This window comes from Patiria miniata, unplaced genomic scaffold (assembly GCF_015706575.1).
Source record: "Patiria miniata isolate m_02_andy unplaced genomic scaffold, ASM1570657v1 HiC_scaffold_3, whole genome shotgun sequence".
Lineage (NCBI taxonomy): Eukaryota > Metazoa > Echinodermata > Asteroidea > Valvatida > Asterinidae > Patiria > Patiria miniata.
In genome coordinates this window covers 36,568,016-36,582,291 of record NW_024037069.1, presented here as the reverse complement: position 1 = coordinate 36,582,291, position 14,276 = coordinate 36,568,016, and the positions used below count along the sequence as shown (strand labels likewise).

The 14,276-nt window shown below is 41.5% G+C and overlaps 1 protein-coding gene across 1 annotated transcript; it reads right to left on the bottom strand.

The window, feature by feature from the left end:
* Window positions 1-403: 403 nt before the first annotated feature.
* Window positions 404-13,334, bottom strand: LOC119736779. Its single transcript, XM_038210788.1, has 11 exons — window positions 13,255-13,334; window positions 12,078-12,277; window positions 9,502-9,646; window positions 8,383-8,615; window positions 8,113-8,228; window positions 6,752-7,457; window positions 6,168-6,355; window positions 5,827-5,938; window positions 5,085-5,237; window positions 945-4,010; window positions 404-429 (listed from the first exon to the last, which is right to left on the bottom strand). The coding sequence occupies exons 1-11, from the start codon at window positions 13,332-13,334 to the stop codon at window positions 404-406; spliced, it is 5,025 nt and encodes a 1,674-aa protein (XP_038066716.1).
* Between the last annotated feature and the right edge of the window lie 942 nt (window positions 13,335-14,276).

Genomic DNA, 14,276 nt, shown 5'->3' with positions numbered 1-14,276 from the left:
CGGTGTGTGCTCCATCAGCTGGAGAGAACAACATTGACCGGGGAGCGGTGGAGTGGGTGGCCGTGGGAGGCTAAGGAGTGTCCCAACCATTTTGGCCAGGATTGTAGGTCTAGGAGCCAGATAATCCAATGTAAACAAAGCCCGGATGTCCGCGAACACCCTTACCACTTGATTTGACATGCATGCAGAAATGCCTTATTGTTCTTACAATGTTTGTAGTATCGGTGGTCGTCCTTCCTTTATGTCCAGTGTCTGTCTGGCCTCCGCCACTCTGTCTCCTTTAATGACAGCCACTTTCAACTCATACTTCATGTTGTAGTACATCGACGTGGTGCTAAATGATATCTCACCCGTCGTGTATTCCAGTTTTCCTACCAAGAAAAAACTCACTCTGGTTTATCTTTTACCTATCCCAAGTAATCTGAAACACTAGTCGAGGAAAGGATATTAGCATAAACAGACATTTAAAAAGAAGAGCTAAGTAAAATATTCATTTCATACTTTTAATACATGAGGGTTGCTCAAACAAACTCAACAATAGCACAACTATCAGTCCAGACAAATTTGGTTAAAGGTAAACATCTGATATTAAAGCATAGTTCCAACTTCTGTGAATGAACTAGAAATGATAAACAATGGAAAACAAATATACATATCCAAATACCTAACACATTACCGAAGATGTGAATTTTAAAGGCCTATCCCTGTTGGTTTGATAAATAGGTTTCATCATAAAAACTTGTTGACGAATATTCTTATCAATGTTACCTTCAGCTTGCAAGACAGAATAACCACTGCCAATCATTTGGTTAAAGGTCTTGTATAGATAGCTATCAATAACCTTACAGGACTTTCAGCACAAAATTACTGCTTTAATTAGGTTTTTAATTGCACACAGAGCAATAAGCAACATTTGGCAAAGAAAATAATGTTGAATGTCTTACCTCCGGGCGCAGGTACGTTCCCGTCTTGAGACAAACCGAAGCATCCTTCACGATCACTTATGCCAACAAGTCTATCACTGGCATCAATTTCACCGTTCTTGTTGTCCGAACCATCTGTTTCCAATTTGTCATAGAATTTGTCCCAGACTTCAAAGGGTTCTACGTCGTAAGTGGTGTTAAACGTGTTGGTGCTGTAGTATGACTTACGACGGCACAACCAAACGAATCTGAAGTCATCTGGTTTGGCGCTGCTACGCGGGATGTCGGGATCGTACGTCAATCGCTCGGCGTCTATCGTGATGGTGTAGTTGTTACTGACGGTGCGTTCGTCTCCGCCGTAAATGGAAACTTCCAGCGGGGAGGAGACCACGTGGATGTACGTGGAGTCGGTGGCAGCAATTGGCGGGTATTCCTGGTACATGGAGACGTTTAGCTCCAAGTGGTACCAGCCGTACCTCAAGGAGGCTGGCTTGATGATCAGGCTTCCGAGTGACAGACCAGCCGTCATGATGTCGTCTGGAAGGTCATAGTCCTGACCCTGGTTCCCTGTGCTGTTTCCCAAGAAAGAAACGGACCAGTCGTACCAACCCTTATTGCTGCTCTTACAGTTCAAAGAGACCTCCGAGTTGATGATGATTTGCACAGAGGCTAAGTAAACTCGGTATTTCGTGTCTTGCGCACATTTGAAGAGAACGTTGTCGCAGAGGTTGGGTTTATTCACGGACACCTTCGGGAAGGAGCAATCCGGTTTAGAGACATATTGCGACAGCACAAAAAATGAGCTTGACACGATGTTACTGCCTGTTACTGAGATTGCATAACTGCCGTAGCGATCATAAATGTTGGTGATGTTAAATGCTCCAGGTGCTCTATTCTCTTCCCAGTTGCCAAGCATGTCTAATGGTTCGAAAACAAACGGGTACTGCGCATAGCTAATTTCGGTTCTGTAGGTTTCCAGACAGACACTTTGAGAGCCGAAGTAAACAATGGGGGCGATCTGTGAATCCTGGAAGTCAACTCGGTAGCAAGCGTCTGTTCCCAGGCTGACAGCACGAACCTCAAAGTACATCGTCACGTTGCTGGTTTGGTCGCCGATGTCGAGAACCGTCAGCGTGACATCAGTGACCGGGACTTGGACATTGACAGTGACACCGGTCGTCATGTGCGAAATCGGGTTGGAAGCGTTCAAAGTGACGTTGTACACTCCCGGGTCATTGTACTTGTAGATCTCACGGGGTTCGTCTGTTATGGTGTGCAGACCTGGGGTTTCGCCAAAGTCCCACGTAAACGTGAGGCCATTGCCGGAGGCAAATGTCGCAACCAGGACGACTGCGTGGTCGATTGGAATAAACAAACCATCAGCTACGAAGGGTTGCTGATCCAACGCGGGATCACCTGAGGTGAAATTGCCCACGGAAAACTCGTTGTATTTCAGGAATGCTTGCAGGTCAGATACCACCTTGTAAATCCAAAACTCGACCATGAGATTCTGAAAACTAGCCGGATTGGCAATGTGGGCCGCCGCGGTAAATTTTCCTGTCTCGTTGTAGGTCATGGAAAAGCTGGCCATGTGAATCGCTGTCGACGTGTCTAATTCTGGTCGGCTCATGTTTACAGCCGTCAGACCAACAACGGTAGGCTTACCATCATCAAAATTGATGCTAACTGTGACATTGTTAGCCAGGACAGCTACCCTCTTAATGTACAGTTGAACTTCTACCGTGAAAGATCCGACTAAGGGTAACCTGTGCAGCAATGGTGCTTGCAGAAAGAACCCTGTGACTCTGCCGAACAATCTGACCGATGCGCTTGTATTGACTATCCCTAGACCATTCCATGCTTCTGCGTAAATCTGATATTCACCGATAGCTGCATACACGTGGGACACTTGTGTCCCTCGCTTCTCGCTGTATATCAATCTTGACGTACCGTCTCCAAAACTGACACTGAAATCGATCTGTGAGCCCCACGATACGTTTAGATCAAAATGGAGCACTTCGTCAATCAAAAGATCAAAACCGTTGGTGGGCACAATGGAAAAGCTCTCGATGAATTCTTCAACATTGACGTTTATTTGGAACGTAACTTCGCTGACGAGGTTGAACACTGTGACGTTGCCAACGTACCACCCATGGCTTGGTACTGGCAGCACTTGGGTAACAGGGTAGTGGGCATTGTTGGTGATACCTAGAGCGTAGTTATCATAGAATGCATTTGGGATGAAGTACGCCGCTGTTGCGTCTGTGGGCTGCAAGGTACCACTCCCATTAGTGTAATCATCAATATTGAAATCGACAATTATCTCGAATGAATCACCCTTGGCAACACCAATCAAATCCGAGGGAGTGGGCCTGTCCATTGACAGGATTGTCACCGGGTTCTGTACCCTGACTTCCATACTGTAATTCACACTGCTGACTAGATTCCAAGTAAGAACCTGACTTGCGTACACTCCGGCAATAGAAAACACACGATCGACTTCGATTTCGTCCTCGCAGCCAGGGAGGAAACAAGACGTAAAACCGGTCACGTGATTGCTGCCGTCTCCAAAGTCAACCAAGTGGTGGACGTCAGATCCTTGCAACATGTCAACAACAACACTGAGACTGGTTCCGGTGGCGAAGACCAGACCGGGCGAGATTTCTACACTGAGATTGCTGCTACTAAATGGCACCTGTATGGTGATATTTGTCACCACAATGGCTGGTCCACTGATGCCATTGTAAGCCGACAATTCGACGCTGTATTCGCCGTCTTCAAAGTAACCCGTTAGATAACCCAGCATGCATTCGCCCTCAAGATCGGTAGTGACGCAAGTCCCATCTACCTGGTACCCGTCCACAGTCATTTCAACAATGACAGTACTACCGCTCGCTAATTCATACACCAGGACAATGTCCTCGCCAAATTTTTGAGGCGGGACATGAAAGACGTTGAACCCAGATATGGCAGACTGGACGACGACACTGGCCTGTATGCGCATGTCGCTAACAAGGTTGAAGACATGAAGGGAAACAGTGAGATTTCCTTGTCCCTCTGGGATGAAGGTTGTCATACCACTCAATGCTGTTGGTGAAAGAACGACTTAAGGTTATCGAAACTTGTTACAAACTATGTTGGGATAGGTTTTTTTTTAGCACACACTATTAAATTTTAGAGCCATTATGTATGAAAGAACTTCACTTTCCAGCAGTTTTACCAAGACTTGGGCTCCGTGCTAAAGTACCCCCTCAATGGTAAGAAAGGGAGAGTTGGGGGACACCACTGTCTAGGGATAGACATTTGAACTCATTGCCGACGATGCCTGACGCAATGACTTTGTGCACATTCAGAATAAAGAAATGGAAATCAGTTTTAAACAGTTTGGGCATACCCTAGGTAAAGAAATGTAATAAACAAATAAATAAACTGTGCGTGCTTTGCGCCATACGAGCGCAAACCAGTACATGCACGCGCTGTATCCCATCCACGGGGCTCCCGAAAGGGGTAAAAAAACGCCCTCTCTTGTCCCTGCACGGAGCCCATTCTCGAACAGTGACTAAGTCAGTCAGTCGGTCAGTGATCTAGTCAGTCACAGGTACGTGGGCTGACCTTTCTGGGCCAAATTTCATACTTTTGCTTTATATCGAAAACGGGGGAGTCAGGTAGGTGCCGGTACTTGCTGCCAATTTCACTTCCGAGTCCTTGGTTCAAATCTCATCCAGGCTGAAATGTGGATTGCGTCATCAGTCCTTGCCTGATTCAGTTGGTTCCCCCTCCCACCTCCCCACTCCCCCCTGGAGTTTTTCTCCTACGTTACAAAATCAAAGCCTCTTGTCTTTTATCCAAAGATGCTTTCAGACTTACGATTTCTACATTGCCAAAGGCGCCATGGGCTGGAACCTATTGTCCGATAGTGCCCATGATCATTCTGCTTTGAACAGCGCCCCCTATACGTTGATGGTATTCAGACCCCCCTTCCCACTTTTTGATTTGATGGAGGCGCACGGGGACAAATCCTGACTACCTTTTAGCATGGATGATCTGTCAGCAAATGTGTTGTCTACCCCCCTTCAACCCCGCCCCCATTCAAATTGGTTTAGCGATGCTCATGCTAAGAACCATATGCTAAGAGTAATTACAAATGAAGCAAAGTATTACCATCTGTTGAGAGCTGAATAGTGAAGCTCTGGAGAGCCCAATCTGACGTAGTCAATGAGGCAACATAATATGCCCCGTCGCTACCAAATGTGAAGTTTGTTACGGGTCGACCGAGGTTCCAGTCAAATTCAAACACATATTGCATATCCGTTCCTGAGGTTGTAAAAAAGGGGGAAATAAAGATAAAAGATAATTCTGTTTTGGATTTTGCACTTCAATGACTCAGTTTGAATAGCACCATATACTTAGTGCTCTTGCCCACTATTGAAGATGTCTGAACAATCAACCACTAGGCTTGCCTTGGTCGGTTTGCCCCTTTAATCAATCTGTATGTGAAAAAATGGAATTTTGCGTCTGGGAGATAATCTATCAGGTTAAGCTCCTGAACAAAATAATGCATGGAATACTGAGTGATGTCTAAAAGCTTGCAATCTGCAAACGAATTCTCAAAGTTGTAGATTTCCAAAAACGACCCTCTTCCCCTCTTGCTTTGAGTTTCTGGAAACCTTGAATATTAAGACCTAATGAAAAACAATGAACTAAACATGCAGATCAATATAATCACTAACTTATCACTAACTAGGAAAACTCTGCATACTTGTAGTTCATGAGATACAACATTTCAAACGTATCCACTCATTGCGTTTTACTGTTTGTAATTATACCTGAAGATGTCATCATGAATATAGCCATTTGTATAATTTCACCAGATGATAACGTTTTGGTATAAACACAAAATTACCATTGTCAGCAGTCCAGTTAAGAACTGCTTGGCTGCCAAGCAGGATTGGGGTTCCGAGGTCAAGAGTTGTCCAGTTGAGGCCAAGAATTCTCTCCTGGACTGTGATGAGTTTCTGTGGGACAAAAATCAAAGGATCAGGAAATTCCAAGTTGCATGAGACGTTTAACAATATGCAACACACTGAATTAAAAAAAAAATCAGCTGATTTAAGGAAACGCCTGTGCAAAATGCATTGTTGAAGGTATGTAATGGGTGAACTAGAACAGAAGACTTTATGCCATGTTTTAAAGCATATCTGGGTTCTTGGTTTAAATTTGACAGCGCATGAAATTAACACCTACTGTATCAGACTGTGCGTTGTAATGGTTGAGGACCCTGACGGTGATGTTATAAGAACCATTTGTCTTCCACTGATAGGTAGTCGAGTTTTCTGTAGTGTTGTACGTTATTCCGTCTCCCATGTTCCACTCCACAGCAAATGCTTCGCCATCGTAGTCGACCGTTAAGCCAACAGTCTCATACGTCTCAGCTTCAGAAAAAAATGAAATGCATTGATAGTTTTCCTATTGGTGTAAATGCTTTTCGGCAGTGTTTAAAAGGCGGCAAAACCTTTATTATGTCAAATATCCAGGTTCATATTAGCATAAAGCTAAACCCAAAAATTGTGAAGCAGATTAATAAAAACCGAAAAAACTGCAATAATTTTTGCTGTGTGTTTCTTGGGCCAAAGTTATGCTCTGCATTTTTGTTATGTTTGAGCAAACTTTATATCTGAAAGCAAATTAAAGCACAATATGCCTTTTTCAGGTTATTTCTTTTTCTTAGAGCTATGAACAAAACATAAAGATACAAGTTTACAGATATCTAATCATATCAAGTATATTCACAGAAGAGCTTTCATCAGAGAAGATGCATGTACATGTACATATGCACAGAAGTAGTAAATTCAAGAAGATAATATTGTATTGAATAAGGCCAAGTACACCTTTGTTTTTACCTAATCTAGAGACTATGAGGCTCACGTTATCAATCACATTGTCAACATAAATGACCGTTGCTAATGTTTGACTGCTGACAGCATTCTCGACCGACACTTTGATGCTCCGGGGTCCTAACGTGCTGTTTTGGGCGTACATTCCTCTGACGTGGAGCCGGGAAGGCCGCACTGCGACTGCCCGGAACAGAAACTGTCCAGAACTGGGAGGAGGATTTGGAGGAACGGAAATTATATCGCTGTCCGGAATCTGAACATCACCGTTCGATGCAATTGGAGGTTGTATACGACGGATCACACTGGTTCCCGGGGACTGGAAACCAACCAAATCTCCTGCCTGTAACTCGAATCTCTCTTCGTTAGGTAGTGGAAGGAACTGCTTTCCCGGTTTGTCGGTGGTGAAATTGTAGCGAGATACCTCGGAGTAAGTTATTGCTTCGGGTTGAGAGGCATCTGGGTTGACGATAAGTTTGGTGTCGGTGTCGAAACAGGAACGCTTGGTGAAGCTGAACTTCTCTCCTTGCAAGCACCTGTGCTGCATGAGGCTGGACTGCTGCAAGCAATCCTCGGCCTCATCTATGTAGCTGAGGGTCCGGTAACAAAACTGTAGTCCGTTTATGAAATGGGGTCTGAAAACCTGAAAAGATCAAACAACAACTCTTTTTTTTAACTGCAGTATTTAAAGAGCTGCCAAGTTCCAAGTGACAACTGCCGGGAACTGATGTATGATGACAGTAAATTCCTGAGTACACATACGGGTTTATATACTATGAAAGGCATCATCTAGATTCTTATAGCGTTCCATAGCTTTTTTAATTTCACACTACAAGTGACAGCGAGTATTTAAGGCATTGTCGCTGCGTCTCCTGCACCCACTCGTCGATGCACCAAGTTTGTTCATATTTAATTGAAACTTGGTGTGTTCTTGGTGTCATATACCAGTAGCCTGCACGCGGGTATATGATTTGTGTGGATTATTCACACATATATTTTGTAGGTAGTTTGCTATTTATAATCGCTCTTAGAGAAATCATAGACGTCAGATGTGAAGAGACATGAATAAATAGCGGACCTCAAATTTATAGGATGACCCGCGTGCCAAACACAGCAAATTGCTTTTTATGAGTAGTCACAAAACGCCATTTACTGTCTATGCACACAACCATACTGATTCTCAGATCTTGACAAAATATCACCCCTGCATAAAACAAAACACAAGACAAAGAGAGAAATCAACAACTTGCCATAAAAGTGACTAGTCCTGGGTTTTCCGCGACGAATTCCCAACCAACCAGTTCAGCATCGTCCGTGACTCGGTCAGCTAACTTGATGAAAACGCCAGGTACGTCTGGCTCTGTAGGCTGTTCAGTCTGGTCCAGGTTAGGCCCAAACATCAACACCGATGCATCTATTACAATGGACACCAAATAATTAAGTTTAAACCATGCGAGTTGATGCCACTGGAAGTTTATTAAAACTTAAGTTACTGAGAGCACCGCTTCCAAGAAAGCATTCAATTAAATTTTGAGAGCAGGGTACTTATGCCCATGGATTTAACTAACCAGCCAGTGTCAAGTTGAAGCTATGCATTCCCTCAATGTCCACCGAGGCTCGCATGCCTGTCCCGGCAGTGGTGAATTCGCAGTCAAACACCTCCCCTTGCAGGACAGCGATTGGGCAGAGCCTCTTGATGTCCATGATGGGCAGGTGGATCTGCAGGTAGGCTGCGGTAGGGTAGGGGGCTAATTGGGCTGCATCCAGCACTGTGGCTTCCATGTGCGCCAGGCCTGGGTATCTGAGTGCAATGAAAATATTGCGTATTGGTCACGGCTGTTGGTCTTGTTTTTTGAGGGAACCAAATTGCTCAAAATCTTATGTTGGGTGCAAAACACCTAACCTACAGGTTTGCATGGTGGACGCAACAAAGAATGGAATATTTTCGGTAACAGCATTGTGAATAACTAACCTGTTTAATTTTTTTTAGCTCAGTGACTACTGTTAATGCTTCAGTTTCTATCGCAAACCACTTTTAATGACTGTTTTCTTCCGAATAATACCATTTCAGGCAAGATAATTGTATGGAATATTGCTACCTTCCCCATCTTTACCTTGATCAAGGTTTTTTCCATTAAATCAGTAGGCCCATTTGGTTGTAATTACCAATGTTCCTTGACTAGAGTTTCATCGGCCCGATGATAAGAAGTAAAAACAATGTAAAGTGCTTTGATCTTAGTTTAAAGTTCTTATTTCATTCGAATGGGCCTTATTCACGAGTTGGCCCTTTTTGTCAATTTCCCCGAATGCTTTTCATTAATTGTTAACTGTTAAATGGGATGGCGCCAGACTATTTATCCAGGCACAATGCAGCCTTATTTTACTGTCTTTTTTTAAAATATGGCTTTAAACATTAGGGGATGTTTAATTACAAATTTGAAATTATTAATTCAGGCAGACTGGATTTGATTACAAATTTAGTTGCTTTCATTTCTCTGCGCAAGTTAAAAAAATAAAGATTTTACCTAACTTTCAATTCAAAATGGCCGACTCGTGAATACGGCCACGCCCCCCCCCCCCCAAGTGGTCTCGCCAACTCTCCTTTTGTAACCGTTGAGGGGGTAATTGTACACGGAGTCCAACACTACATTTTTATAGGACACATGCATGCAAAAAATGAGACTCACAGATATCGGTGACTAAATGAACGATTCGAAAACGATTCAATATATCCATCTCCAAACTCCACCACAACGGATGCAAATCCAGAACCTTCAACCTCCAGGGCAAAGAAAGTATCGCTGAAAGCCGTCACATCCTTGCGAGAAATCACTGCACAAATAAGATGAAAAAAAGGAACAGCAGTTTCTTCTTGTGTGTTATACTTAAACGGGGGAATGCTTGTTTTCTATTCTGGGCGTCTGCAATTACCATCTAAAAACAAGTTTTATACTTTTTGATGCTTTTACATACAAACAGATCTGCCCTGCAGGCAATAGTGTCCCTACTTTACTAATTCTGATAATTTCTAACCAAATGAGAACTGAATTATTGACTGGCCGGAAATAGTTTGAAATTTGTAATTTATTCCCTGACTAAACTCAGGGAGATTTTGTTTCATGTCTCATTCGAAAGTAAGTAACTTCGTATTGCTAGAAAATAAAAAAAATAGATAAAACATATATGGAGGGAGTTTGTTAAAAAAACTTGAAAATAGCAAAGCGATAGCAGGTTTAATTTTCAATCAATTTCAAAATTGAAATAGAAATTTGATAATTGCTTTCATTTGTTGAACAGTACAATTAGCCCCCATCTGTGATTATTGGAGAGTTCTAAATTCTTACAACTTTGCTCCATAAACAGCATCATCACAACAAAACAGATCATCCTTTTGACTTATTTTTGTTTTTAACATGTTTTATTACACTGTTCAGTTACTATAGTGTTTGTATGCTAAAGGTCAAGTCAACAGTCAAGCTAGTCTTGTTTAGACTGTTCTGGAGTTCCTTACACTGACAAAGAAAAATAACCCCCAATTTGGAACCACGCTGAAAATTGATTTCTAAATACATTATTTATTTGTTGATTGGGCGGGATCCTCCCTCTTGTCCAATCAATGGCACAAAACAAACAGCCAACAATTCAGGATGTCAATCAAGGAGTCAGTTGCCACGGTAACCTTTTTACCAATAGCCTAATCAATACAGAGAGGGGAGAGCAAGGTCTTCTTTGCACAGTTAAATATTTAATGTCGTACACATCAGTGAATTTTAAATGAATATAGATTGTCCCTTGACATTCAAAGTCAGATATGTGTCTCTTCAGCTGAAATATATACATTTCCTTCCCATAAAACTGGAAAATAACGAATAAGCGTCCTTAAAGAGAGGGGAGTAGAAAATCGTTTTTAAAATTTAATGAAACAATGTTGGTTATTAGGCCAAGTAAAAAAAAAACAGTTTCTCGTCTCCCCAGCTTCTTTTTTCCCCGCCCACCTCATACTTTTTAATGAAAACATTTGCAATATATTTTGCAAGATTTGTCAACATATTGTCTTTTTATTTGTTTCCAACAATATTAAAGCTATGCAAAAAGGGTGACAGCTCCTTTTGGAAACAATTTTGTATCAGGAATAGAGTTAACAAATTGGAAGAATCCATCCGCCATCTTGAAAAATCCGCCATCTTAGGGGAAAACCCCAAGGGGGCCGCTTCCTTCATTTAAAAAGAAATACTGGACGAGACGCTTTGTTTTCACTCGGCCTTATTTGGCTAGTATTAATTCAGAAGTTGTGGACCTTATCTAATGCTACGGTGCCCAATTTATGAGAATTTTTACTGATTGTAGTATCTGTGCCGCATTTTAGCCCGGAATTGTCCAAATTATGTTAAATTCAAATTAGAAAGGTGTCTTAATTCTCATGAAATCAAACTACAGGTAATTGGAATGAAATATATAGTGCCATCAACTACACTTTGAAAACTTGCTGTCTTCATGTAATTTTTGGGAATAACTGTTGGGGTACAGGACCTAATTTAGTTCCACCAAAATTGAGAGGCTGGATTTGTAGTGCTCATCTTGATTTATATTTCGCTACAAAAAGTTGAGTTTGAGGGGGGGGGGGGGGGGGGGGGAATAGCACCAACTGGGGGGAGGGGGGCACTACCACAAAAATGCCAAAAAAATTACATATGTATAGCTTTTGCCGTGGGGAGGGGGGCAATTGCTCGAAAAGCCCCTCCCCCCTGGCGATGGATCTGCCAACAGTGGAATATGTCGAGAAGCTTTGGCTTATTAGATTTAATCGGCTTCATTCATTTGCTGGAAAAAGCCTGTCGGTATTTCATACTTCCTTTGTTTACGTTAATTAACTGGTACAATGGTTTTACTAACTAATACCACACACACAACACTCGCAGTGAGAAGACCTAGTTTAGACTATACTTAATTTTTGGTAAAATGTGGCAATACAACGTTTGAGGGTGGTAATTCGGCCACAAAATTCCAGGCAGGTCTAACGTAAACAAACAATTTGTTTTATATCACTACAGGCCGTGTACTTGGATACGGCTTGATATTACACACGAGTCTATGGTAAGCGGCTGCAGCCACTTACCATAGAATTGTGTGCAATTTAAAGCCGTAGTCAATAATTCGGACACGGCCTAATTAACATGGCAAAATTGGCTGCCATAATAGTCAGATTGTTACCAACGATAAATCAAGATGCATATAATTGTTATTTCATACTCATGTGACTTACCGGAGTTATTGGTCATTCCAGACAATATCACGGAGGAAACTTGCAGTGGAACTGCGTAGATGGAATTGTGGGTAGCGCTCCCGCAAGATTTGGTTTCATCACCAGGGCAGGCCAAGTTGCACTGTAAGGTCTCATCGTGTCCATAGTTACCGTAGGAGTCGCCACAGAAGCACAGCTGACCAAGCTGAAGGCCTGCATACCTGGACAGGCACATAATGTATGTAATTGCACAATTAATCGCACAATTAATAAGTCAATTTCTTTGTTCAACTTGTCAATTGTTATAATTCACCCAGTCAGTTTCCCTGGTGGTTCATTTGAAATCTGTAATACAAAAGTGATCCCTGGCTGTATGGCATACTAGTTTATGGCTTCTGACTAGCGCCTCCTGAGCAAAGATATTGAGTAATTCGGAACCGCCAACATAGGGCTGGATAGCTCAGTTGGTAAGAGCATCTGAACGGTTATTCGGAGGTTGCAGGTTTAAGCCCCGTTCCAGTCAGTTTCTTTGTTCATTTTTTAAACTTTATAATTAGTTTTACTTGGTATGGAATTCTGATAGAAACCTCAGTCATGAAGCGTTTATTTGACTTTGTAATTAATTTATAACAAAATTATTATTTGCCTGATAAAACCTCGCTAGTTTACTGGTTTACAGACTAGTTTGCGTCTAACTATTGATGTCGAAACAACTAATTAAAATTATTAGAAGTAAAAAAAGGTTATAACATGTTTATTTCAACACACTGGCACAAACTGTGATGCTGGAATTTAAACATAATTATGAACAAGATGGTAACTAGGCACCTGTTCAATTAGTTTTGATCGGGTTTTGAAATCAAATTTGACATAGCAACTTTTAAGGTTCATTTCAAGTTACGCCTAGTAAGAAAATAAACCAGTTTCTTGTCCCCTCCTCTGATCCTTTCGTTCCCGCCCATTTTTTTCCTACATTTAAAATAAAAATGTAATTCGCAAACATATTTTGTTGCATATTAAAATTTGCAACATATTTTGCAAATATAGTGTCAATATTTTGTCCTTTTATTTGTTTCTAACAACAGTTTAGCTATGTAGAAAGAGCAACCGTCCTTTTGGATATTGTTTTGAATCAGCATTTGAGTCGAGAAATTGTAAGAATTCATCCGCCATTTTGAACACACTCCACCGTACGTACCTGTAGTTTGGCTGGCACAGTTTGGCACAGTTTCTTGGTGTGAGTCGGGTCGGGTTATAGTTGCCGGCGCTTATGTTCATCTCCCGACTCTCTATTCCCTCTCGATAGCATCCAAGATAATCTATTATAGAATTGCAAGATTTAGAATTCTCAATCAGCCCAACTTCTACTTTAAATCTGAATTCTTTTGAGTCTTTTAAAACGCACTCAGTTAAAATCTTTAAACTTAAAAATGCAGATTAACTATAATATTGCTCGAATTGTAACTGCAAAAATGTTTGGCAAGTAAGTTCTGGTTAATGTAGGTCTTCACACATTTTTAGTCAGATCTACAAAGTTTTATACCAGCAATTTTTAATCGGAGTTTATCTTAATTGGGATGATCAACATTGACGTCGCCAGGATTATTTTTCTAGAAGAGGCAAATCTCTCAAAAACCTTGTAGGCCTACATACTCTCAATTTATAATTTTTTCGTGAGTTGGCGGGCGGGGGGGGGGGGGAAGGATTGGGCGATGGGGGCCGGGGACATTCCCCCCCCCCCCCATTGACACCCCTTTGGACGCCAATGTTATTATATGTGTATTAAAATAACAAATATGTGATCTCGCACCTCGTCTTCTTCTTTTCTTTCCTTTTTTTGCAAATAAAAAATAGTAACCCACCCAGTTGATCAGCAGCTTCAGGATAAGTCAGTACAATCTATGAATATAAACAAATGACATTGAAAAGCTATCACAAAAAGTTCATCAAATTTCCTAATTAAAGAAATCATTGGTAAAATATTATATAGCACTGCACATTTCCGATATAGTAGTTAAATACGCAAAATTAAAAAGTTTGAAGTATCAAGAATCAAAATTTACCATATTAAGTTTTTCTCACATGATGAAAAGCTGTATTGCGCTCTGCTCCAAACTCACTGAAGCATCTCAGATCGGTGTCTTTTCTGACGAAAGATACTATTGTATCAATTCTTTGGGTAAATTTACAAAATTGCTTGTAGATAAGTCCGTTTGGACT

Bases quoted from the DNA above. Each gene is read 5' to 3' on its own strand.
- LOC119736779 (XM_038210788.1), bottom strand. From the start codon at position 13,334: ATGAACATAAGCGCCGGCAACTATAACCCGACCCGACTCACACCAAGA. The intron at 8,616-9,501 runs GTGAGTCTCATT...CATTGCACTCAG, and splicing joins TCATTTAGTCACCGATATCT to ATACCCAGGCCTGGCGCACA. The intron at 6,356-6,751 runs GTACATGTACAT...TTTTTTCTGAAG, and splicing joins TTTACTACTTCTGTGCATAT to CTGAGACGTATGAGACTGTT.